This window comes from Maylandia zebra, linkage group LG12 (assembly GCF_041146795.1).
Source record: "Maylandia zebra isolate NMK-2024a linkage group LG12, Mzebra_GT3a, whole genome shotgun sequence".
Taxonomy (NCBI): Eukaryota; Metazoa; Chordata; class Actinopteri; order Cichliformes; family Cichlidae; genus Maylandia; species Maylandia zebra.
In genome coordinates, this window is record NC_135178.1 from 18,556,108 (window position 1) to 18,582,321 (window position 26,214).

The 26,214-nt window shown below is 40.7% G+C and overlaps 2 protein-coding genes across 2 annotated transcripts; both read right to left on the reverse strand.

Moving 5' to 3' along the window:
* Positions 1-8,512: 8,512 nt before the first annotated feature.
* On the reverse strand, positions 8,513-10,220 carry cox7c (cytochrome c oxidase subunit 7C). Its single transcript, XM_004544427.2, has 3 exons — positions 10,053-10,220; positions 9,040-9,187; positions 8,513-8,611 (listed from the first exon to the last, which is right to left on the reverse strand). The coding sequence occupies exons 1-2, from the start codon at positions 10,125-10,127 to the stop codon at positions 9,071-9,073; spliced, it is 192 nt and encodes a 63-aa protein (XP_004544484.1). The 5' UTR covers positions 10,128-10,220; the 3' UTR covers positions 8,513-8,611; positions 9,040-9,070.
* A 4,611-nt stretch (positions 10,221-14,831) lies between these two features.
* Positions 14,832-16,751, reverse strand: LOC143421479 (uncharacterized). Its single transcript, XM_076890803.1, has 2 exons — positions 16,382-16,751; positions 14,832-15,491 (listed from the first exon to the last, which is right to left on the reverse strand). Exons 1-2 carry the CDS (start codon positions 16,639-16,641, stop codon positions 15,221-15,223), a joined length of 531 nt encoding a protein of 176 aa, XP_076746918.1. The 5' UTR covers positions 16,642-16,751; the 3' UTR covers positions 14,832-15,220.
* Positions 16,752-26,214: the final 9,463 nt, after the last annotated feature.

Consider the following 26,214-nt stretch of genomic DNA (forward strand, 5'->3'; position numbering starts at 1 on the left):
CTAGATCTCCATTGGAAATGATGAAACAGCTGTGAAATCCTAGTAATGTGTGGCCAAAGTTCTCTGAGATTTCTTTTTTTTTATTAAACAAATGCTACCCCCAAGTTTCACGAATCCCTTTATTACCTGCGCTTTCTAGGTTTACCTTTTCGTGAATTCTTTGGAGAAAAGAAATTCATATATATATTTTTTGCTTTGTCACTTTCTTTATTTTGAATATGTGTTTTTTTTTTTTCCACTTCTGAAATGCACCACTCAAGAAAGCTCAGGAGTGTTGGAGCCCCCAGGAGCCGAAGGGCTACATGTTCTATTCAGAGTCACTGTTCTCAAAGTTTGAAAAGAAGTCTGCCTGCCGTCAGTTTTGATTCATAAACCAAAGCGTGGAAGATGTGACGGAGACGGGGAGGTGCAGGGGTGAGAGATGGAGGGGGAGGAGAAAAACAAAGGCGGCAGACAGGAATTCTTCTCAGCCTGCTGAGGAAAAGCTGCCAACAGTGCTTGTATGTGAATTTAGGGAAAAAGTGGATATAGTCATAAGCTTCGTCCCTGGCGGCTTGTCACAGGGGGTGTGTGTATTGTGGCAACAGCTGTCCATCTTTTTGTTTTTGAGCTCGCAGGATTCCTTTTGCAGAGAGAAGAGTCACTGGCTTCCCGGGTAGAGTCAAGTGAACGATGCTTCTGATTGCATATCCACGTGGGAGCTGAGGAGGGGAGGCCTATGAAAAAGAAACAGCTACATGTCACATCAGAAAAACTTTTCTGATCATGTACTACGACTCTGGACTAAGCAGAGATGTAAAAAAAAACAAAAAAAAGCTCCTAACAGTATTTTGCTATGTAACAAACACCAGGCCAGTCTATGAAATGTGACATTTACATGCAGACTTGATACACAAAGAGTCATTCCACTGAGGCAGTAAAAAACAAACAAACAAACAAAAACTTCAGTGGACTTATCTAGTTCTGGTTGTCGCAAAAGTTTTGTTTTGGTGTTTGATGTAGCACGCAGTTTTCTCCTGAACCGGTCTGATCGCTCCCATTACACATTCAGCAGATGTTTTTTTTTGTTCAGTCAGCTTCCTCATTTGCAATGCGTGCTGAGCTGTCAGGGGGCCGCAATCTTTCCCTCAGTCTTTATCCTGCTTCCTCTCATCCATCCATTCTCCTCCGACTCGCTTTTTCCTAAGTGGCCACCCACCCCCGCCATGACTTTGTTCACCAAATTAACCAGGGCACCTGCTGAGATTGGACCAGCCAGTGGAAAGTCAACTTTAACCTCCTTTATTAATTGGATATCGTGGCCTCTTCTGTCGGTGCAAAGGGGCTGCGGCGCCTAGGGAAAGCTTTTTATTTGTGTTGACCTCCACGTGCACGTGCAAAATCTAAATTCAGCAGGTAACGATTACATCAGGTTCCGATTGGGCATTCATAATTGCAAAGAGAAAGCGGGAATGTCACTCACGTTATAAAGCCTGCACGGGTAAAAGCTGTGATATCTAACGAAAGGAAGAGCCTACAAAACTCTGAGCGGTCCGTATCCAGTAGAAAAGTGAAAGGTAATTAAATTTGTATAACTCAGAGTAACCGCTGTAAAAATAAAGTTAGCACTTCACCACCTTTAAACTTTAAACACCTCATCACTGACAGCAGCTCTGAAGGATGTGCAGAAACATTTCTGTCTGCCGAGGTATTTCACACGCAGAGTACTGGAGGGATTAGGTGTCATGCAGAGGCACGTTCAAACCATCATCTAATTTGTACTACAAATATTTATGCCGCTTCAGGATCAAGAGAAAAGTAAACAAACTTAATAAATAAATAAATAACAGACTTATTTGAGCCTCTTTATGGTTGCAACATCGAGTAACTCTAATGAGGCTTTGTGCCCGAGTTCCTGGGCACCATGTGGTTCAGCAGAACCTTTGAAAGGCGCCATTCACAGACCGAAACTGAACTCAGGCCAGCCCCAATTGTGCCTTTTCGTTACATCCAAAACATCTGTGGTGGTGTCCAAAGAACATCCTGGAGGAGACTGGTCTGCAGAAAAATAAACCATTCTGTGCGCCCCGTGCCTTCCTCTGCCCCAGTCCTCGCTCCGTGCCTCTGGGAGACACAAACCCCTTTCATTCAGATTTCCCCCTGCACAGCACAGTCTTGGCTTAGTCAGTTGTATTGTGTCTCTGTTCCTGCGTTCAAAGGCAACAATTATAGTTGCATCCTGCCCTCTGAACGAATGCACTCGCAAGAGCTATGTGGTGCTATCGAATTGTGTTTGTATGGACTCTTACTGTGCAGCTCAGTGATTCACGAGTTACCTCAAAGTTTAACGTGCCTAGAGTCGATCAGCGTTAATATCAACGAGTGGCAATTTTTGGACAGAGGCACAGAAAAAAAAAGTTGTTTAGATTTTATGTCGATGACAGTCAAGCAAGTTCCTCTTCATGCAGCATACCCTAACCTTGGCACTGACAAGTATTTTACATCTCCCGTTATTTATTATATGTCACAGCTCAGTGGTTCGTTGTTCTCCATGTGGGGGAGCTGTAAGGCTACCCAGGAGCACTACAGTAGTGCGCAGCTGTACTTCTTCTCTTAACTCCACACCTCTGCATCTCTATCCTGGGAGACCACTGTGGAGCTACCTGAGAAATCTTGCAAATATGGTAAACAGAGCTGCAAAAAAACTGGAAAAAAAAATGCTGACTCTCAGACTTCAGGCTGGTATTTGTTCCCTGTGGGAAACAATCCTAAATATACTGCATGGTTCCTATACCTGTGCTGATTCTTTGCTCAGTTCTGCTCTCTGCGTTCATTAGAATTTCTCTGCCTTCTTTGGTCAATCTGTACTTTCAGGTATTTTATCTATTGCTGCTTTGGAGCTATAATACAGGCATTGCTATAGTTTGCATATGTGGCACCATTTCAGGTAGAGACCTGCTGGATGTATAGCAGCTCCATTTAGTCTAGTTATTTAATGCAATTGTAAGTAGCATAAATATATGAAGCATAAAAAAGGAGTCTCGAAAAAATTGAGTGTAATTGCACGCTAAGTACGAATATCCCAGACTTCAGTCCCAAAGTGTGTTTGGATTCGCGGAGGCATGTGTGTGATTATGCAAATAATGTTTACATATTTTTGCCGGCGTTTTTTGTGGATGCACTGTGGATGTTTGTTCATCTGTTTCAGAGGTTTGTATGTGAGCAAATGTGCGTGTGAATATGTAGGTTGGTGGTGGCAGATGCCTCTCGCTGTGTGAAAATGCCTTGGGTTGAATGTTTCCAGTGACAGTAAAAAGAGAAGGAGACCACTGGAGAGCAACAGACGCAGTTTCTGGCTGAGGAAGAAAAAAAAAAAAGAAAAAGAAGAAAGGTTCTAATATTTTCTCTCTGTCAGCGGGAGAAAAGAGAGTCATAGCAACGAAAACAACAACAAGTGATCAACAGAACCCGCCTTTTTTCCCCGCCATCCATCTTGCTCTCTGTTTCCACTAGTCTCACATTGTCAGACCTTATTCCCGCACTACATTTACGCAGTTCCATCGCAGCAGAAATCTCCAGAGAGGCTTCATTCGAGCGAAAGATATCTTTCGCTGTTAGTTTTTCCTCTCTGTGTAGATCACATGGACCCCAACAAACCCAGCCCTGGCAAATATGAGAGGGGTTTGTTAAAGTCAATAAGCAAACAGACTATTATACATATTCATGCAGATGCCACATACTGCTTTACAGCCATAATAACATTCTTTGGAGGTCTGACAAGGTAAACAACATAGATTATGTTCTGTGAAGTATCAGTGAGAGAAATAAGGTGTTTGGGAACATCAAATAGGTTTAAATTAGTAGGTTCTTGTTCCTGCTAAATAAACTAAAACACGACATAATAACTTTCTGGAGAAAAGAAAACTGAGGGACAAAAAATGAAATCCACTTGCTCATTTTATTTATTCACAAGATATCGTTTTTTTTACACGTCAGGAAGGATTTGATAACACGCGGTTGGTAAAATGAAAGATAAAAGGAAATGATTTTCATTCAGAGGGCACAGAGCTAAGTTCAAAATTTACTGTATATTGTATGAAGGAAGAGGGAAAATTGCACATCCATTCACACTGGAGTCATCCGAGGCATTAACATAAGGCTCGGAGTGGGAGAGCGTGGACTGAAGTGGGCATGATTATTTAAAATGGAAACTTTTTCACCCTGAAACTTGCTACTATTAACTGCGGCAGTGTGTAGCGTTACATTATTGAACTCAAGGCTGGTCTGGGATCTGAAGTGGGCTGGAGAGGATTTGGAGATTATGCTGGGTTCAGAATCTCGGCCGGGATCCCCGCCAAGTCTCTGCTTGCTCATATCAAACTGAATGTGAGAAAAGCCTGACGTGACACATGACATATTTTTCTCCTTTGGCTTTACAGCCTCTTTATGATTTGCCACTGTTAAAGAAAGGAAGTAGGGAGGGATGAAAGGGGGAGGGGGGAGGTCTCCTTAAGATAGCTGAGTGCATGCATTGGTATTGCAACATTAATGAACATAAGGGCTGCAGAGTGGAATGAAGCCTGTACAGAGATGTAAGCGTGTGCTTCTGACAAAATGCTTTTAGACATGTTCAGTCTTGCTAGGATTACCCTAATCAGACTTTTAATTTCCATAAAAAATTTAAGTATTCCTTGCAATTTTTAAAAAATATATTATTGCTACTTTTTTCCTGTGACATCCAAAAATGCTCACATAGACAGCTGACTCTGTATCTTGCGAGCATTCATCTCCTATGAGCAGCCATCCCCCTCGAGGCTCTGAACTAATTGTGTAGAGTTCCCGGCTGAGGCAGTGGAGCCCCACTCCCGACAAAGTGGGAGGCGCATGTTCACTTCATCTTCCTGCACTGACAGTTCCGTGCTTCTCCACACGTCAGCATCTTTGAGCTAAAGTGTAGTAAACAGAGGAGGTAGAGGGTGGGTGTGGGGGGGGGGGGAGGAGGACGAGCTTGGCAGAAAACTTGGGAGTTCATTGTGTCCTTGTAACTTTATTGACTGACAGTGCAGAGTTGAGGTGTTGCTCAGCGACTGGAGACAGCAGCTTTCACCTCGCATTGTCGTCGTGCTGATATGATGGGTACAGGCCGAATCCAGAGAACTCCCCGGTATTGCAACGCAATACAGCGATTGGTGGCGCAGTGGAACGAGGCTGTGCAGGAGTGCTGATTAGAGCTCATCCAAGTTACCCAACAATCCCCCCCAGAGGGGTAATTTAGTCTGGAGAGAATTTGTCAGGCACCCACTCTCTCATTCAGACGAAGTAAATGTTTATAAAACTGTCAATCACTGTTGAGTCAGCTTTCACCAGCTAACAGTTACAAACATAATTGACTATAATGCTGTGGCTGGATGTGAAAAGTGACTCTTACTGGGGGGATTCAATAAAACGTAGAGTCTGTTTTTTTTTTTATTAGACTTCTGTGCATGCTCTACACCAGGCTGAGCCCACTATCTTCTCCTCTGAAGTGCAAATGAGTCTATAATTAGATTCCACACGTGAGATGCAGAGCACTACAGAGACTGCAATGAATAGCCACAAATACTGCAAATAAGACAATTTACATAACTGCAAGAACAAATAAGTTAAAGGAGGGAGGATGCAGTGTATGCAGTGAAGGCTGTCAGCCTTTGCAGCTGCGGTTCCGGCGGTTGCAGGTAGCCTTTTTGTTTTATCCACAGTCATCTGCATGACTTTAAACAATCACTTAATGGTGAGCTGGTATGGACTTTAATGACTGTGCTTTGCCTTAATTAGTGTGTGTACACGGGGGGATTTAAAGCATTTAAAGGCAACTAGAGTAATGAATTTAGCAGATATCGCTACGGTGAAGGTGCAAACTCACACAATAGCAGTCCCTGCCTTTCTCTTTCCCCCACCCTCAAACTTACATACTAAATGCAGCATGACAAACTCTTGCAGGAGACTTGGCATGCTGGGTGCACACTCATAGTGTAATTCATTCTTTTTCTGCTTCCTTCCTGCAAACACTCAAAGTGCCACGCAGAGGAGATACAGCATGCCCATCTTAAATATACAACAATAATAATAATAATAAATGGGTGATGCAGACTTCTGTGGGCACTGTAGTACCCCTCCTGTAATATGACCTGTGCCAGCACACCCTCCTGTACTTTTCATAAGCCGCTGGTACTGCACTGCAGCTTGGTCCTTGTCCAAATAACAGCATTGTATCTAATTGGTCCTCGCTGTTGGAGCCTGGCATCAACTAGAATTCTTAAAAGCTCCAGTTAGAGTGCATAATGGCAGAGAATAGATCATTTATGACTAGGAAGAGAAAGAACTCCCTTCTTAGTGCCTGTTTTTCACCCTCGGATGCCCAGATATCGTGACACTCCTCTCAGGCTGGTAGCTGTTGGTAAGTGTCGGCGCCAATCTAAATTTTGCACCCTCAGTGGGAGCAAATTCATGTCTTTATAGTCCTCGTCCCCCTGTTTTTTTTTTTCTTTTTCTGAAAGAGGGTCTAAATGTTGGGGACATTCCCAAATTAGCACTGAGTGCTGTGGCACTGAAGTGAACCATTTGCAAAATTTAAAGTAGCTGCGAGCAGTTCTATTCAATTAGTGGCATACTGTCAAGAGTTCACAGTCCAAAAGTGAAGCTTTCAAATGTTTACTGCTGTATCAAAATTGAATTAAAGTAACTCACTAGACAAAATGCTGTGCCTTTTAAGTCCAAAGAATAAATGCGCATAATTTGCAGCATTCTTTTTATTATATAATATGCTGGTTGTGGAGGAATGCGGACGAATGAGGAAGCTGACTTTTTAACAGTCACTTTTTAAGCTGGTGAGATGTGTTTGATACTCAAAAGCAGACTTTGTATGGAGGATCACTTCAATAAGCCCCCCCCCCCCCCCCCCCTTTCTCCCCTAATGACACTTGAAAGCTCATTCTTTTTCTCTGTGCAGCAGAGAGTGATCTTTGAGATGCACTTTCAAAGAGCCAACGTGAAGTATGCCTCATGTCAGAAGCTTAAGGACATCAATTTGCTGGCTCGCACACTTAACCGTGATGGTTCATTATGTACTGATAAGGACCATTCTGAGCAAGGATGATTGTTTATGGCTGAGATGGATGGAGCATTTTAATTGGTAAACAGAGAACCTATTGAGACATCATTGAGCAGAATGACAATGTAGCTCAAGACCTCCCGTCTTTGCTGCATTTAATCGGGACATGCGGTGATCAGACTGCTACATTAGTATGCTGCGCTTGTGCGAATGTGGGTGTTAAATGTGTACTAACAAGCATTTGGAGATTCATAAATTGTGTTCTTGCACGCACAGTGTGGTATTGTGATAACGCTGTTTCTTATTTATATGTCGAGAAGTGCTTTTGACCAGAAAAGCCTTGAGCTACTAAGAAAGGTCAACCTGTATGTGCCAAACAATACAACACACCTATGAAATATAACCCTCTACTTGTTGACCCCATTAAAATGTACAATAAGTTTATCGCTACCTCGCAAGAGCCGCATGACCTGAATGCTGCTCTGGCAGAAAGGTATAACAGCAGCATAACATCAGCAATGCAAGGGAATACATAACAGCATGACAGGTTTACAAATTCCTTTGAGTTGCGCGAGCACAAAAGGATATGCGGGGAGGGAGGGGGCAAAAGATATAGGACAGATTGTTTCTTGTGCTTACAGCTTGTCCCGGTGTCTCTTTCCTTATGTCTTTAGGCTAACTTAGGTGGTACCTCTTTGCTGCACATCACAAGGAAATGAAAACGTAACCTTAGCCGATTTCTAAAGATGACTGCAGGCACGTGGGAGACCTGAATGGATATACAAAGAAAGCCTCTTAACATTACCACTCCAAACCAACTGAGCAGCTACACCACCCTTTTTAATACTTTGTCCTTGGATAATTATAGCCAGCAGCACAGGGTTAATTGAACTGAAAAGGTTATTCAGTTGAGTTTAACTGAAGCGCCGAGCCACAGAGTGTTGGATGGGGGCTGGAACAATAACGTATCAGAGTTCTAAGACCAGGAGGACTGGATTCTTTTCTGCAAACCCCCTCACACAGATTTTTACCCCCTCACACCGATTTTTAATCTCCCACTTTATTCACTGCTTTCAGGAGCTTATGACAAAGGATTTAAATTTACCACCTACTTTCATGCGTTGTCTGCAGACTCAACATGAGGCCAGTCTAAACAAAATGTGCTTACACAAGGCTGCATTAAAACCAATTAATCTGGAGAACTTTAATCTGGCTGTGAACAACAGTACACAACTAAAAATCACATTTAATGCTGCAGGTTAAACACCAAATATAGCCAAAAACAGCCCCTGGTTTTTCAGTGGAAGCCCATTATTGCCAGGAAATAACCCGTTTAGTAAGTTTCATAATTTATAATTTATTAGCCAACTGGAATCACTGTTGACTCTTTTAAACAATGCGCATACATGTATGGAAGCTGTGCAAGAAACATGGACAAGGATATTCTCATTTTAGGAGACTTTATTTACAAAGAAAATTAGGTGATTCCCATTCTTCAGCGTCGATAGAACTCTGATGGATAAATATGTTCCAGCTGCCAACCTACGGGAAAGAACAAGAAAATGGGGGAAGTAAGCGATAAGATGACTTGCATATGCCAGGTTGTCAGAAAAGCAATTTCTGAGTAAACACCAGTGACGAGAAAATGTGACAACAACAATTCTGACCCGCTCCCACCTGATACAAATCGATGTCTGCAATAAACTGTCACATTAACTCGCTGAAGTGCGAGCTTATCTGCACAACATAGCAGCAATATGAACCCACATGACATTTGTTACTGTCACTCTCAGACATACAGGTAATTTATTTAAGATATGCCACAGCAGAAAAAGGCTAAAGAGGTGCAGTGAAGGACTGCGATCATCTGAGGTCACTATACAAACCGATATCGAGGAAACTGCCACCCATCATCCTGACATTTTAACGAAAAGCAGATGGGGCTTGATAAAAACGGCAGGTGTAATTACCTTGAAGGCTGAATTACACCACTGGGCCATTTTACTTCTTCAGGATCTGATGTCTGACGACAATAAAGGGGAATGCAAAGCCACTGCCGAAGAAAAGCACCATCATGCCCAGCAGGCGCCACTTGTTGTCCACAGAAAATGGCAGGTTCTGTAAAAAGACAAGACCATTACAATGTAGGCAACTGCTTAGAAAATGGAACATAGTTCACTGAACCACAATTACTACACCTGTGAATGATCAGAATTATAGACAAGACAAATAGAGCGCCATAGTGCACCTTAATATCAGAAAGAAGCTACAGTCGGCCCTGATCTGTAATAAGTCTGTGTGTAAATAAAAAATGCAATGTTTTCTTTAATAGCCAAGACTAACATGCATTACAATAAATATGTACATGTACACTTGTAAAACTGGAATTTTTTGGTCATTTGCACTTTTTAAATCACCAGAAATTTTGATAGATGCTTACTAGTATAGAGGGTGAACTCTTAGTTAAGCGCACCTCTCTTCCTCCCTCACTGCTCTGACCTTAGCAGGAGGCGGAAGCACAGCTTGTACAGAAATTAAGATTCCCGCTATGCGAATAGATCCGCAATTTAGTGTTTACGAGACTTTTAAGCCTCTCAATATACATTTCAGATTGGTTTCAAAGTTAAGCAAATTTTCCAAAGTAGGCAGGTTACATAGCAAGCTAAAAGCCTTTACCGGTGTCGCCACAAACCGACTAGCATGGCTAATGCTAGCCAAAAGTTCGTAGTCCCTGTCATCAATTCTGTCTTTGCTGCCACAAGTTTATATAATATGTTACCAGAAACTGGAGGAAACGTAGATGTAGAATATAAAATAACCAAAGCCCGGCTATTTTGGCTCGATATACAATCACGCTCTTGTCAACTGACAGGCATGACCTCCATGTACCGCTAGCTAACGTCAAGGCTGTACGTACACACAAGGCCTCATCACAAAATACCACCATTATGGTAAAACTGCTGCTGTCAGGAAGTGGTCTCACCTTTCCTGGTCCTTCAGCATAGTGTGAAGAACGAACAGCAGACGTTGCGAATCGCCTCACAGCTTGTCCGAGCATTGTGGAAGTCTCTCCTCTGATCCAGTACACTATTAAAGAGTACGACCTTCTTGTTTTAGCGGTGAGCCGTGGAGCGACGCAAAGAATAGTGGGAAAAGACTAATGTGTATGGGAAATGTAGTTCAATTGTATCCGAAGCGACTACAGGTTTTTTTTTGTTTTTTGTTTTTTCCCATAATGATTATAATCCATTAGGTATAAAAAGCAAGCAAGCAAGAAAAATATAAAAAAAAGTTGTTTAGGCTATATTTGCCTTTGGGATCTTTCATCACAGGGAGAAAAACGTTTCACACTATGCTGTCTCATCCACAGACAGACAACGACATCGATTTGCGGTTTTTCAGTTATGATGGGATTTCAAATGTGAAGGAACCCATTCCTCTCAGAACGGCATACTAAAGTTAACTAAAGTGGAGATATAATGGGTAAGGGTGGTTATGCTGCTCACGTCGTTTAGCACGTGTGATTGACACTGTTTCAGAGTCAGTTATTAAAAATAATCCATGTGTAGGTAAGGCAGCAGATGTCACTTTCTTTATTTGAAAGTATGGAGAGATAGTGATCTGGGGATTAAATTAACTTCAGTGTTTCAGTGCGTGTCCTTGCGGGCTTCATTGGAGTAAAAAAGTATTGGTTGATAAGCTATCTTCATTTTTCAGCATTTGTCACAAACATATCATTGCTAAGGAAATACTGAGACAGAGAGAGATAGAGAAGGAGCAGTCTTACTGAGAGCAGATGGTTCAGCCATCCCTATGCACTATTGCTGCAACCTTTTCACTGATTAATACTACAAACTGGGTTCTGCATTTTGAAGGATGTTTAATTCATTAATTTATGACGGCTGTTAATTTGGAAAATGAATATCAGTTTCACAGGTTTCAGTGTCATATGAAAGTTATCAAAGTGCAGAAACCTGAGCTAACACATATTGCAATCTCCACACTAGGTTATCTGTTATGTGTTTGCTTGCCTGCAGTACCTTCACTTATTTGCCATTTGCTACTCTTTTATTTGTCCTGTATTGTTCTGATGCATTAAATAAAATTTGAAAACCCAAACTCTCACTGCTGCATAGAGAGGTTACACACATTTTCGCTCTGATATGCACAGTCCTTGTTGGGCAAAAAAGTACACATTATATGTAAAGAAGGGCTTAGTTGGCTACCTTTGTAGTTCTGTTCCTCATTAAAGCAAAAGCATGGCAGTTGGTAGCAGGGACACACACACACACACACACACACACACACACGCACACCGTGTTCGTCGTGTCCTCAAAATACCGCGGTCATTTTCATTCAACTCAACAATTAAGCATGAGTGTTCTTTCAGTGTTTCTTTCATTCCTTAAATGTGCTCTTAATTTAGCTTTTCTAATTATTTAACCAAGCTACTTAGTAAACTTCAGGGATCTCAGTCTGTCTACTTAGGAAGCATAAATCAGTGACAACAGGTGCACTGGATAGGCAACTATAACTCAACCTCCAAAAAGGGGATGGTTTTGCAGGTGGTGTCCACAGACCATTGCTCTCTTCTTATCCCTCCTGAATAATTTTTTTTCTAGTTTTGCTTTTTGCTGGAGTTCTCGTGACAAGAACTTCAGCAAAAAAGCACGAGATAACATCTGGACATGCAAAAAGCGTGAGATAACATCTGGGCATGCATCCTGATGAGACAGCGGATGTGTCCTGGAGGATCTAATCCCACATTTGGGTCCTTGACAGTCCTCAGCGTTATTTGATGATGTCGATAAAGTGATATACTCCCCTGAGGTTCGCAGTTGGATTCAGGCTGGCTAAGCCCGAGGGCCAGTCAGTGCCTTTGACATCCAGAAACTGCCTAAATACTGTGTTCACATGAGTTCAGGAATTGTCCTGCACCAAGACACTGCACCAGCACATGTTTGTACTGGGATTCTGAGGATTTTATCCCCATAAATAACACTAGTCAGGGTATCTTTAGCTAAGATGTGGAAGTCTGTGTAATGGGTACAGTGTTGGTCAAGTTACTTGAAAAAAGTAATCAGTAACTAATTACTGATTACTTCCCCAAAAAAGTAATCCCGTTACTTTACTGATTACTTATTTTCAAAAGTAATTAATTACTTAGTTACTTAGTTACTTTTTAAAAACACGATTTACAACCTGAAGAGGTGATAAAGCGATAGATCTTTCAGCCCAATTCTACTTTTTCTACATAATCCATCATACAAAATGTAATCAAATGGAAAAGTCTCTTTTTTTAACTTGTTTTATCATTTTTAATCTTTTAACTTTATGCATCAAGCAAAAATTTAATTATATGCAACATTCTCTGACTTGAATAAATTAGTTTAACATTTAAACCTATTTTTGACACATTCCAGCACATAAAATAAAATAATTTTTTGTGTTTACACTCACTCTTTCAAATAGATGCAAGTAAAACACAGCAGAACATAAATAAAGTCAAAGACTCAGCGGTCCTGTTGCTCTATTTTCACCTGTAAAGCAGGACTGCAGTAGGCGGAGGTTTACCCTGGTGCAGGTGTGCAGCGGTCAGTGGAAGGATACGGCAGTGTCTCTGTGAGTTTCCCATTACGTCGTTGCGCTCTTGGTGCTTCCTTGGAAGTTTAGGGGTTTTTTTCGCTGTAAAAAGAAGTTTTCTTCCCACGCACGATGGACGCTAATGTTTTTGTCACTTTTTATGGAATCAAACTCAAAGTAAGGTCAGTACTTCCACGCTTTAAACGCTGCATGCTGATCTGCACACAGCTGTTGTCACTAACGGCGCACTTGCTTACGTCACTGTCGTGAGACATTCTCGCAAAAAATCACGGTTTTAGTAACGCAGTAACGCAGCGTTCCTACGGTAAAGTAATGGTAATCTAATTACCGAATTTGCAATAGTAATCCCTTACTTTACTCGTTACTCGAAAAAAGTAATCAGATTACAGTAACGCGTTACAAGTAACGCGTTACTGCCCATCTCTGAATGGGTATGCGTAAAGGCTATGCCTCCCCAGATCATACCTGTGTGTTCACCACAGTTTCTTCATACACTTTTATATCTGTCGGTTCTGGTGGTCTCTGACAAATGTCAGACAAACCGCACAATCTTGGGCTGTGGGCACAGGTTGCACTAAAGGCCTTTGGGCCCTCATGCCGCTCTTACGGTGTGTTCACACCGAACGCGATGGACACGAATAGAGCGTCAGGTTTACATGTAAAGTCAATGGAAAGGCGCGATGACGCGCGATTGCGGGTCCCGCGAAAATTCGGAAGCAGATTTGCGTCGCGAAAACGCGAAAACGCGTGAAACGCGCGTCAGTGTAGCGCGTCTGGCGCGTTTGACTCGCGAATAAAACCACGCGCGTGAGTTTTTGTGTTGCATTTTGTGCATACGCGCGTTTCGCGTCTACCGCTCGAGTTGGAAAAATCTGAACTCCAGCGTCAAATCGCGCCGCGACAACCAATCAGGAGCCTGGTGACGTGGCTGTTACCTAGGTCAAAGGGGCAGATCCAGCCAAAGCCTTTCATACTTCAATGGAGGGGAAGGCTAATCAATGCGGTAGCAAACAACTCGGAGCTGTACAACACCAGCTGCTTTCAGTACCGAGACAGGAATAAAAAGGACCGAGCTTGGAGGAAGATATGTGAAGAGATCGGGCAACCTGGTAAGTTCATTCATTTCTCTTTTGAAAGTTTTCACTGACCCGGGGAAGCAGCACAAAAGCTAGCAAGCCACCGCTATTTTCCCACTGACGTACAAATACCGTTCTGCTTTTATGCATGTTATCATTTAGGAATATATTTTATTGTTTATTAATAAACAGCACACAGTGGTCCCGCTGTTCATCCGTCACTGCTTTGCTTTTTCGCTGATTTTTTATTGCACAGTACAGCATTGCATTCTGCAGCCTGATTGACAAATCTCCTGCGCTTGCCAAATTTATCACGTTTGGTTTTGATAACCATCGCGTCCAATAGAAAAAACAGCACAAAAACACCCATAACTATGAGCCTCATTCGGAAATAGACACCTGCACCGTGAGGGAAAAAGGCGCACGAAAGTGGCGGGCAGATGAAGACAAACCGCGGCATAATAATACTTTTACGTTTTGCAATCTACAAAGGTTTGCACTTTGAGAATCAATTGTGAGAACTGTGACCAGGGGCTAGTTATTCTGAGAACCCCTGCAATAAATGAGGGACCACTGTCTACTCTACGATTATTATATCCAACCTGTTAACATTTAATACTGTATTGATAGAACCAACTGATTCTGCAGCAGAGCATCCCCAGTCCCTGAGCTCCTGCTGCTGCACCCACAGATATGTACAGCAAGCACTGATACCTTTTTAGTCGGTGGGATTCCCTTGTGATCACCTTTACTAAATATCTACAACCAATCTGATTATATCCTGTTATTGTTTTTTTTTTTTTCAATGTTGAAATTAAAATCTAGTAGCAGCCTTCTCATTTCTTTGTGTTTTGTGCTGTTTTACAGGCCCACAGAGGAGGACGGCTCCGAGGCAGATGAGGGACGGGTCCCAGGACGGTCCATCGGCGGTGGAGCTGGCCATCCTGGAGTCCCTGAAGAGGCCACACCAGTCTCCAATGGAGCATTTCCTCCTCAGCCTTGTTCCTGCTCTGGAGAGCAGCTGGTCCTTTTTATTCCTGTCTCTCTGTAAATTCTTATATTTTATATATTTATGTTTAATGTTTTTCTGTTTGAGACTTTTAATATTATTTCAAATAAATGTTTATAATGACTAATGTCTCAGTTCTACTACACAGCAAATGTTGGCACACGACTTGACACATGTAGAATTTATTTCATATTATACTAATGACAAAATATACTGATACAGTGGGATGCAGAAGTTTGGGCAACCTTGTTAATAGACATTATTTTCCTGTATAAATTGTTGGTTGTTACAATAAAAAATGTCAGTTAAATATCATACAGGAGACACACACAGTGATATTTGAGAAGTGAAAAGAAGTTTACTGGATTTACAGAAAGTGTGCAATAATTGTTTAAACAAAATCAAGCAGGTGCATCAATTTGGGCACCACAAAAAAGAAATGAAATGAATATTTAGTGTATATCAATGTGTGTGTCTCCTATATGATATATGGGGTGCCTTTGTCTGGATGTGCTTCCCATCCAGAGCTGCACAGCACAGAGGAAAGTTCCAGCGCTCCTGGAATCCCTCTGTGATGGAGCGCCAGTCTCCAGGTGAAGGCACAGCCATGAAGTCGTCCACTAGACAGTCCCAGATGGACGTCGCTGCCTTGGGGGTGATCTGGCTCACCGTGGACACACCGACTCTGAAACTGAACGCGATGGTCCTGAAGGAGTCCCCGGTGACAAGGAACCTGGACAAAATTGTTCAAAATCAGTATTATGTGTACTGCAGTTACAAAATACATTATTCAAATTCCAAAATACTTTTGTGATGTCAGATTTAAATCACAAAACATGAATCTTACATAAAACCTTTTGTAATTATAAGGATAATTGCAAAATGTATATTAGATAATATCTAAAACAGTTGTGTTTTGTTTTAACTTTAACATATCATAATTTGATTGGTAGCAACTTTTGCCACTACAGTGAGCCAATCACTCACAATTCCTAAACATGTCAATCAGGTAGGAATGAAGTAAGACATTAATAGAAATAAAGAGTTGTATGTTGACATGTAGCCCTTTCCTTGCTTAAATCATTAATATTTTTGAAAAATTAATCTGTGATAAGACATAGCTTATCAAGATAGAACCATGTAACTAGAGATGAACCAAACTGTTCACAGTTTTATCTAACTCTGTTTTAATAAAGGCTGTGACCCCTGCTATAGAGTCTGACAGCTGCAGGGATTATATACAAACATTCAACTATCCCAGAATTAAACCAGGTCTAAATAAAAAGGAGTGAGTATCACTACAAAGGTTAACTCAGTGGTCCTAATGCTACAGTTTGATATCAGCAAACACCGAGCGCATACATTGATGTGACACCACAGCCATGCTATCATTCAAACACTGATAACAGCATAAATCGAATTAAATCGGGACTTGATGAGACCTTCTGAGTATCACTAGAAATATTATAAAGAGTCGTCTCTGTACCACAGTTTGCTTTCAGTAAACACCGACAGCATTCACTGTTAGCATAGCACATCCATGTTAGCAGTGTATAACTGGATGGATTAGCATATTAGCACAGATATCAATAAAGGACTACCGTATTAAATAGTTTTACTAACCTCAGGCAGACAGACAGGCGCTCTGCAGGTGGGATTGAGCGTCTGTAGTTGGTGTCTAGGCGGGCAATGCTGGGACCGACGAGGGAAAGCAGGTCCTCAAACTGGCCGACGGTGATAGCGCTGGAATCGGCCGTCATCCAGGCGCAGCTCCTGGAGCAAGTGGTGAAACTCACCAAACTGCTCATGCCTCTGGAGGACCTGATGGACCCAGGTACGGCGAGGACGTCTTTTACGCTGCTGCTCTGCTCTCCACAGTACATAGAGAAGGGAGACTCTCTCTTCAAGCGCTAGCTCGATAGCTGCCATCTTGCAAAGATACCGGTCTGGCACAACTCCCTCCCACATTCCTCCCACATTTCCGGTTCACGCGCGTCAAAATATCTTGACGCGCGATGGATTTTTCTTGGACACGCGTTGAGACGCGAATGTACACGCGTCAAATTAGGGGCGTTTGGGGCGTTTTATTCGCGTCCATCGCGTTCGGTGTGAACACACCGTTATGCAGTATGTTTCTCACAGTTTAGTCACAAACAAACGGACGACCCGCCCTCTTGGGGTCATTTTGTCAGACTCTGGCAGTGCTTCTCCTGTTTCTTCTCACACAGAGAAATGTTGCGAATCAGTTCACACTCTAATGGCATCGTACAAATTGTTGTGTAGTCTTTTTTTCAAATACATATTATTAATATTAACTTAGAAAGCAAGGAAAATTGGAACATGGGGGAGCTGATGTTATTTTGTTTTTCAAATATAGGAAAGAAAAGAAATTATAACCGTAAATGGAAAAAATATGAACTTTTTCAAAAATCCATTATTCATTGTTATCAGCACAATTTAAACACTACAAATTGTTTTTTCCTAGTGAGTTAAAAAGTAAAATCAATTTTTACTTGCTGAAGTTATTATTATCACACTGTTTACATATACCAACATAAAAAAATATTTGCGTTATTTAAAAAAAAAAAGAAGATAAAATTAATATAAACAAAGTCAGATTCTAGGATAAGTGACATTATACACCCTAAAAAAATGCTCGTTTAAAAATGACCCAATTTGTAAACCAATGCTGGGTTGTTTGAACTTAACAGGGTTGGGTTACTGGTTTGACCCAGCACACTGGGTTAGGATAACTATCTAAAAATTGGGTTAATCTGACCAACGTTTAAAGTTGAGGTTACCAAAAATTGGGTTAAACTGACCAATGCCTAAAGTTGAGGTTAATAAAAATTAGGTTAAATTGACCGATGTTTAAAGTTGAGGTTGCCAAAAATTGAAACTCAGAAGCCATCACAAGGGTTATATTACCATTAACGCTTGGGTTAAGATTTCTACTTACTATAAAATTCAGCATGTAAAAACTAGATTCAAAACAGATTTTCTCAAAAATTATTTTTATTGCCATACGATACATAGAACATACACAGCAAAATTCATACAAAATATATCAATGAAAGTAAAATGCAAATAAAAAAAGTATGTAATTCATTATATTATATACATTACTTCAAATCAGTCTTTGGTTTCAGCACATGTACATGTTAATACACATGAAGACATGCTATGTAAAGCCCTCTCTGTTGTTAGAGCAAATTACATGTAAAAACTTTTAACTTTAAAAAACTGATGAATTCATGTTTTTTTCAGTAGCAAGAGGGAATCTCCCTGTCAGATCATTTCATGCACCTTTATGAGCAACATTTTATGCTTCCATCATAGCTAAATGAGCCCTCATTCATTTGACCATATTTGATTCATGTCCTGGGATTCATCTATTCCTGGGATAGATGACAGTGTGAAGGAATTCCCAAACCTGGACGCATGACTTTGGGTAACCTGTATCAAAAACAAAAAGTCCTTCGAAGCAGCCATCAACAGACCTTAGATTGCTGCAAAAAGCAGAAACAAATCTATCTTCTAGTACCAGGCAAGATGAACATTTTCTTGGGGTTCCTTTGGTTCTGAATTCTTCTTCCTGATAGAACGAAGCCTTTTCCTGACATTGCGTAGACACTCCTCCTGAAATCCAGTTGCTGGCCTACGAGTTCTGCAAGGGCTGAACCACACATCCTGAAATTTTTAAACAAAAGAAAAGGGTCAATAAAGTAAGATTTAAAAGATTATTTGCAGTTGTTTGGTTAATGTCAAGTTGTCTGTAATCCTGGAGCGGTGAGCTCCAACACTATGCCTGACATTTGCTCAGAGAGGACAAATCAACAATGAAGCAGACCAGTCTTTGGTTTTGAATGCTTGCAGTTAATTGTTAGGAGATGGACTAAACCAAGATCAAGTATCGTGTTTCACACACTTTATACTGTAGCAAGGTTTTACAAACCTTTTTGCCAACTTCGCAATAGATTTACAACAAATGTTATTATCCAAACATTTTTAACTGATCTGCTTTTATTTACATCACTCAACGCACACACTTTAGGAGTTGCCACTGGAATAATTTTACTTGGGCCAGCACAGCACAGTGTCTCTGACGTTCTGACCAAGAAGCCCAAATGTAGCCACACAAACCAACACCAAGAAAAAAAACCTTATAACTGATTTAGTTTATGTACAAGAAATACCCACTTTTCTTGTGTGTTTGTTCTATAGCGTGTCATTGCTTCTATCTGATGCAGTGGAAATATTTGGTCAACATTTCAAGAAATTATTGCCATCTCTTCTGTCAGCCTGCACACGTACCATCATTCTTGTCATTCGTGCATGGGCATATCAATAAAGTTGTTGCCGTGGTTCTTTTCATAAGCTTTTCTACTGAAGTGGAGCAAACATAAATAGAGATCCTTTCTCTTTTTTTAAAGGAAGATAATTTAAAATGCAGCATTTCAAACAACTCAACAAACATCATCAAACACACAACTGTTTTCGTGGAGTCTGGATTGCAATCTGCCAGCTAAAGGTACAATGGTTGTATTTTCAAGGGGGAAAAAGTTGTTTAATGTGTGGTAACGTCACTCTCAGAGATGGAGCATTTGATAAAATGGAAATTCAAAGCCTGTAATGTATTTTTTAAAAATTTCAAATCAGTCAATGGCTCTGCACAGGATGAGTTGCTTAGGTTATTTGGCTATTTCGAGATTTTAAATGTCTTTAAAAAACAGATTTAACTAACTCAAATTTCTGTTACTAATGGTTGTATGAAAATAGTGGCGTCTAAACTGGTTTAGTATAGTATAACACAATGTAATGTGGTAAAGCACACAGTAAAGGACTACGGTGGAGTGGTGGGAGGTGGTGGAAGGTGGTGTCCGCTGTCACTTTTAATTCTTCATTTGATAATGTCCTTCTGGTGATACTGTTAATTTCAGCTGCCAAATTACCTTTTATATTAGCTTTATACTGTCTAGAGGCTGGGAAGCAGCTCCTGTAAAACCTACTTGTGGGACAGAAAAGCTGCCTGAACTATTTTTCTACCTTCTTCCGCAGTTTGAGACTATAAACCTTTGTTCAAAAGGAATAAATTTAAACTTGCTATGCAAAGGGTGCATGTCAAGTAAAATTCCGTTAGATAACCACTGTAATTGTCTGGTGTAGGAAGTGTTTGGATTAAACTGTGGCTCACCAGCCTTTTTTTTATTATTATCATTTTCAGAACTGAGTGCCGATTTAAAACATTAAGGTTTTTAATTAAAAATACAGCCTATTCATTCAAATCAGTTCCAAAGGCAATGCTGAGATGGGTGAAGATGGCGAGACTGGTTTACAGATGGACTTTCTAAGACATTGAAAGAAAAATAAAGAAAGTTTCTTTTCATCCATTTTTCACACAATGAAAGAAAGACAATTTAGACGAATTCTATGTATGAACCAATTTAATATTTTCCACATCTGACTGCCTGAAAACAATTTCTGAATGCAGACAGAAATTTATTACAGAAAGAGGAGACCAATGTTCTCTGTTATGAATGAGCAGGAAGAATTAATCATTCAACGTGGGGAATCTGACAATAGTGTCTTGCAAAATTAAATCTTTTGAGTTCGCTTACTTATTTGAAGACCACCTTGGGAAAACTTTCAAAATTGCTGTTTTGACCTTTTAAATAAGTGACTGAAGTAGTGCTTTACTTGTTAATAAATGTCTAATTTTCACTGTAAACCTTAGTATTTAATAAACAGGACTAAGATGGAGTTTCCTCCAAAATTTACCCCTGGCCTGATGTACCGGTGTAACTACTATTGTGTGTGATGCCTGTAATGTGTCACCCTCAGTAGATCATGTTTCAGACCAAAGTAAATGTTTCATTCCCGTGTTGACAGCTAATAAAATGCTGTTCTCTTGACAAGTCTTAGGATAGCTCTGACATTGTCTGCTATGATGCTGGATGTCACGGCAAGCTGGTTCCCATCGTCATGGCTGCCACATCCATCAGTGCAGGGTCATCACCTGGCCTGCTGTCACGTGTCTGCCCTCTCATTGTCAGCACAATCTGTTGCAAAGCAATAAAGGACTGGGAATCATCCCGGGGGCCGGGTGCACATCACAAACAATGTCAACACACCCGGCTATAAATATTGATGTTATTACATTGTCTACTTGTTGTATAAGGTTAGTGGCACAGTCCCGAAATCCATCCCTGCCTCGTGTTCTCAGGTTCATCCATCCCGGCGGTCCAGTGTTTGTTGTTTTTGTTGACTGTCTTAATTTCTTGCTATTGACTTTCCCCTAGCTTATAAGCAAAGCTGTTTTTTACCCAGAGTGCTCTGTCAATAGCCATGTGAGATCCTTAGTGTGAAAAAGAGCAGCTCAAACATACTGTTTACACAAATACTCAAAGCCGGCATCTTAAACAATAACTCACAATCTCATTTAAGTCGGCCAATTACTATCCCGTGAAACTGGGGCTTAGTCATATCAGTAAACAAACCTTTCATCAAATGTGTGCATGACTTTGCATGTTAATATAGTAGGCCATGTGACTAATTACAGTACATGGTAACATTATCACAAGCTTGATTTACAGAGTTATTACAGCCAGTGTGGAATATACTGTATATCAGCACGTCAGACAACTTCAGTTTATTTCTATAAGTAAATGCTTTTTGCAGTTATTAACCAATCTGCTACAATATATGATGAATAGCAGGCTAGCTGCCAGGGTAAACAGCATCTTTCTCCTTGTCTAGATTTGCAATAATGTTCCACAAAGGGGTGGAGAGGTAATGGATGCAGCTGACAAGAGCTGATTTGCACAATCATAGCACTTTGTGGAAAGCGAAGGTTCAATTCTTATTTGGACTGAAGTACAATTTATTTCTGGCTTCATGTGCAGTGATGAAAGGGGACTTTATCAGGTGTTAATCTGTCTCAGTTTGATCTAGATGGCTTCATCTGCTGTTCCAGGGTCTGAAAGGAATGACGGATTGCACACAACTGTGCAACCTCCCTTCATTTCATTTGCTCTGCTGTTTATTTTCCTAAATTTATGCCTCGCTTCGTCTGTTTTGGGGTTTCAGGGAGTCCTGGGATTTCAGTCAAAAGTGTAGGTGGGAATCCTACATGTTTACAGGAAATGCACAGGCACACTCATCCACGCAGGCTGCAAAGCGCACAGATGTACACAGAAGCTCACATTGCCTCCAGCTAGCTCACTACTGTATGGGAGTTTATAGCATGCACATAAAAGCATGATTTGTCATGAATCTTTAAAGTGGATTTAGAGGAAACTGCACAGCTGACCTAAACCTCTTGGGATGAGCAACCTGTGCCCCCTGTATATTCAGACCTTTTTAAATAACAAGCATCCTTACTTAGATTTATGTTCATGCAACACTGCTGTTCCTCTAAATCATGTATATCATGTTTGCACTCCAGTTCCACAAAAAGGGAAAAAAAATCACTGAGAGTGTAGCATAGTGTCAGTCAAACATCTGAGTAGAAGAGGGTGCTAATCAGTCTGACCTGCTTTGGTTTTAACAAAATTAACAACAGAGGAACAACAATGAAGCAACCCTCAAAATAGGAATGGTTTTATAGGAGGGAGCCACTGACACTTTTCCCTCATCTTTTCTGCCTGTTTTTTCACTAGTGTTGCATTTGGCTAGGGTCAGTGCCACTAGTGATAGCATGTGGTGATACTTGGTCCTACAGACATTGCACAAGTACAGTAGTTCTCCTTCAGGATGGCAAATCAATGTGTGCTGTTGTCAGAAGATTTAGACTTTAGACTGTGCTGTGTCTCTCAGCACAGTCTAAAGTGCACAAGCATATTCCTGCAGCTACTTGTGGAGAGCTGGATAAGAAGGTCCATAACCCCTTAGCAGGAGCTGCTCCTTTGTGCAAGGAAGAACAGGATGAGCACTGCCAGAGGTACAAAATGACCTCGAGCAGGCCACACAGGTGTGAATGTCTCTGACCAAACAATAGAAATAGACTTCATGAGGGTGGCTTGAGGACCCAGCATCCTCTAGTCTGCCCTGTAGTCATTGCAGAGCACTGTGGAGACTGATTGGGATTTGCCATAGAATGCCAGGATTAGCAGGGCCACCACTGGCACCCTGTGCTTCTCACAGGCCTAGATCAGGGTGAGTGATGGTCTGTGGAGGCATATCCATGGAGGGACACAGGGCAGTTCCTGGAACTGGCCCCCACACTCGCCTGACCGAAATCCAATAGATTATCTCTGGGACATTATGTGTCGGTCCATCCAACATCATCAGGTTGCACCTCAGACTGTCTGGGAGCTCAGTGATTCCCTAGCCCAGATCTGGGAGGCATTCATACAGCATGTAGGAGTCATTCAAACCACTGAGTATCTTTTGGAGCTAATGCAATGAAATTTCAGCAAAATAGACTAGCCTGAGGCATCATTTTTTCACTTTAATTTTCAGGATGTCTTTGAATTAAGCCCTCTGTAGGTTGATCATTTTATTTCCCATCAAAAAATGTGGCATCCTTTCATTCCTCTGAGGTGTGATGTGTTTCCAAGGTTTTCCGTTAATTGTTTTAAGGTTACCACTAACAAAAAAGGGGTAATTCCTGCATAAATAATAATACTAAGCACACAACCATTTACTAAAAATGTGCGCCCATATTAGAAAACATATGTAATATAGGAATGCATAGTAATACAAAAACCACATGCCCTGTTATTATCTACATATGTTAAATGTTCCTAACTAATCTAAAGAATTGCTCACACTGAAAGATGGCTGGTGGAGCCGCAACAGCCAGAATGCAGTCCTTTCTTGATTGATTGATTTTATTTAATTACACATCCATCAGCCATCAGTTGTTGGTTATTTATTCCTGAAAAATGTCTATAAAACTCTAAGAATGAATATTTATTACATTTTTTAAAAAGCTCCTTCATTTGGAACATTAAGAACAAACTACCAGCCTTTTTTCAAAAATGTGTCTTCCTTTTATATTATTTGTCCTTAACATTGCATTATTTTTAGAATAAATGTGTGCTTTCACAGTAATATAAAGAATTATTCTCTTGAATTCCAAACAAAGCAAAGTGGGAAAAAATACTGACAAGGTCACTTATTCACAATGTTTAGCTGTATTCACTTATTACATTTTGTCCATTTCCCCTTTTCTTTCCAACTGTTTGCCTGCACAGGATTATTACTGACTGTATTACTAGTGTGCCTCACTCTATTTTACCCTCGAGGTATTGTACAAACTTCAAAAGGTGTATTGGAAAAATCATTTAACTTTCATTCTGTTTAACAGAAGTTTCGTGCCTCTGGCAAAAAAATAATAATTCTTTTTCAGCTGGTGAGGAGTGAATGTAAGAAGTGAACTTTTGAGCTTCGTGCCATAACAAATGAAAACAGCTACAGAAAAGAAGAAAAAAAAGAAAAAAAGGGGAAGATTTCATTCCAAACCAAACCACTGGACCAGAGCATTGAGAGAGCTTGCTTTAAAGGCTGTATGACCAAATGCAGTTCAAGGTTGCATATATGAGCTTCCCATTATGATTGCCTTTGAAAATCCTTTATAATACAAATAACAAGCAATAAGCAAGCATTCGTTTTTCTTTCAGGTACCCTTTTTCTTGCAAGCGCTACAGTCATAGAAACAGTCATAGATGCTAATGTGTTTTTCCATTTCTTTGGTTCTCCTTCACTTGGGCTTCAGTGTTTACATGTTCGCAAATCCTTCACAATTCATTTAATTATAGTCTTACACTATTCATGCTTGTGAAATATCCACCGTCCTTGGCAATCTCAGCAGTCTATTGAAGATGAGCTTCTGCTTTGCCACCCTGTCAACCACGAGACAGAGTGCCACAAAGCCACCTGTCAGTGGTCCGTTAAGCAAAGCTCCAGGCTGACCAAGGACTGACCGGGAGCATCTGTGCCACTGTTTGTGTCTAATACGCTAATGAGAGCTGTCAAGCTGTCAAATGCACTCCTGTTGCCCTCCGGCACTAACAATGGCACGTTCAATTTGCCTGTCTTGAGTGACATTAACAAACGCAGCCACAAAGAGAACAGACGTGTGCCTGCAATGCGCTGCACTGACATGTTCACAAACAAAGAAAGAAAACAACACACAAATACATCCTAAACACACATACAGACGGATAAAAAGAGTGGTAGACAGAGAAAGATTTGTTATATTTAATAATGTAGTTATGTTTTTCACCTGCTGTTCCTCATGTTAAGTCCTGTTTCTCTGGCTGCCAATAGAGGCCAGTGTTGCTCAGTTGCAGGAATGGGGCTTCCTCTCTATTTCAACAGCATTAAACAAGGCAAGAAAGATCTAACAGTGCATTTATCCCAGATTAAAGCCATTAAGGAAAAAAATAAGTCATCCCCTGCAGTTTCACTAATTTCACATGAGTATTCCTGATTGATTCCACGAGCCAGGCTATGCAAACCTTTGCCACCCAATGAAAAGAGCAGTAGACTCCAGTCAGTGGAAGGAGTGTGTGTGTGTGTGTGTGTGTGAGAGAGAGAGAAAGAGGTCTTAAGGCGCTCCACTCTAAACCTGCCAAGCATCCATCAAGCTCACTCTGGCTCCTCTCAGCTCACTTAACATGTTTCCCCCTGCAGTATTCTGGGGCTCTGACCTTGTTCCACAACAACACAATCTTCCTGGCGAAAAAATGAAATATATGTGTATGAAATGGGAAAAATGGTTGCTCTTTGGGGTGCTGGCTGAAACCTTGACTTTCTGTATTGTCAGTAAACAGCCAATAAGTTGATCATGAAAGACTATCAGTCCTATCTGTCTACACACTCGTACACTTTGTCATGCAAACACAAACACGCTGGACTTTTTTTTACGTTAAAACCTGCAGTCTTGAATCAATTTGCATAAAAAGTCTTTGCATACAAAAGAAGCATATTAATAAAACACAATAACAAGTTGTCAATCTGTCAAATGAGCTTCGGCACCAGCAATAAATCCTGGCACAAAACCCTAGCCGGTTCATCTAATGGAGAAATTAGAGAAATTAAACACTGATACAGGATCTGAAAAAAACCACTTCAGAAACATGTGAAAATAACACATCCTTACTTTAGCGAGTGAATAATTTTAATTCTAAGTTGTTGGATTATTTTTGCCTTTTCAAAATGACGCTTCCGTCACAGTCAAAGTCTCACTGCTTTTTCTTCCTCTTTGAACTTTTGCAGATGATTTCTCATGTGCATGGTTTATAACCTAGCAAAAAAGCTACTGTTTTTTTTTTTTTCATACACTTGTTCCACTTTCTTACGGGGAGCTGGAACCACACTTTTTGCAGGTTTATTCATGTTACTCCTTTGAGGTTGGTTAACTTCCCCGAGTATGTAAAGGCTCACGCACAGTATAATGATGTAAAGGAATGAATAAAAATGAATCCCTGGACAGAGAAAGATTTAACATT

Excerpts from the sequence above, each read along its gene's own strand:
- cox7c (XM_004544427.2), bottom strand. The coding sequence starts at position 10,127 with ATGCTCGGACAAGCTGTGAGGCGATTCGCAACGTCTGCTGTTCGTTCT. Across the intron at positions 9,188-10,052 it reads ATGCTGAAGGACCAGGAAAG|AACCTGCCATTTTCTGTGGA; the intron begins GTGAGACCACTT and ends GTCTTTTTACAG.
- LOC143421479 (XM_076890803.1), bottom strand. The coding sequence starts at position 16,641 with ATGTACTGTGGAGAGCAGAGCAGCAGCGTAAAAGACGTCCTCGCCGTA. Across the intron at positions 15,492-16,381 it reads CGCCTGTCTGTCTGCCTGAG|GTTCCTTGTCACCGGGGACT; the intron begins GTTAGTAAAACT and ends AATTTTGTCCAG.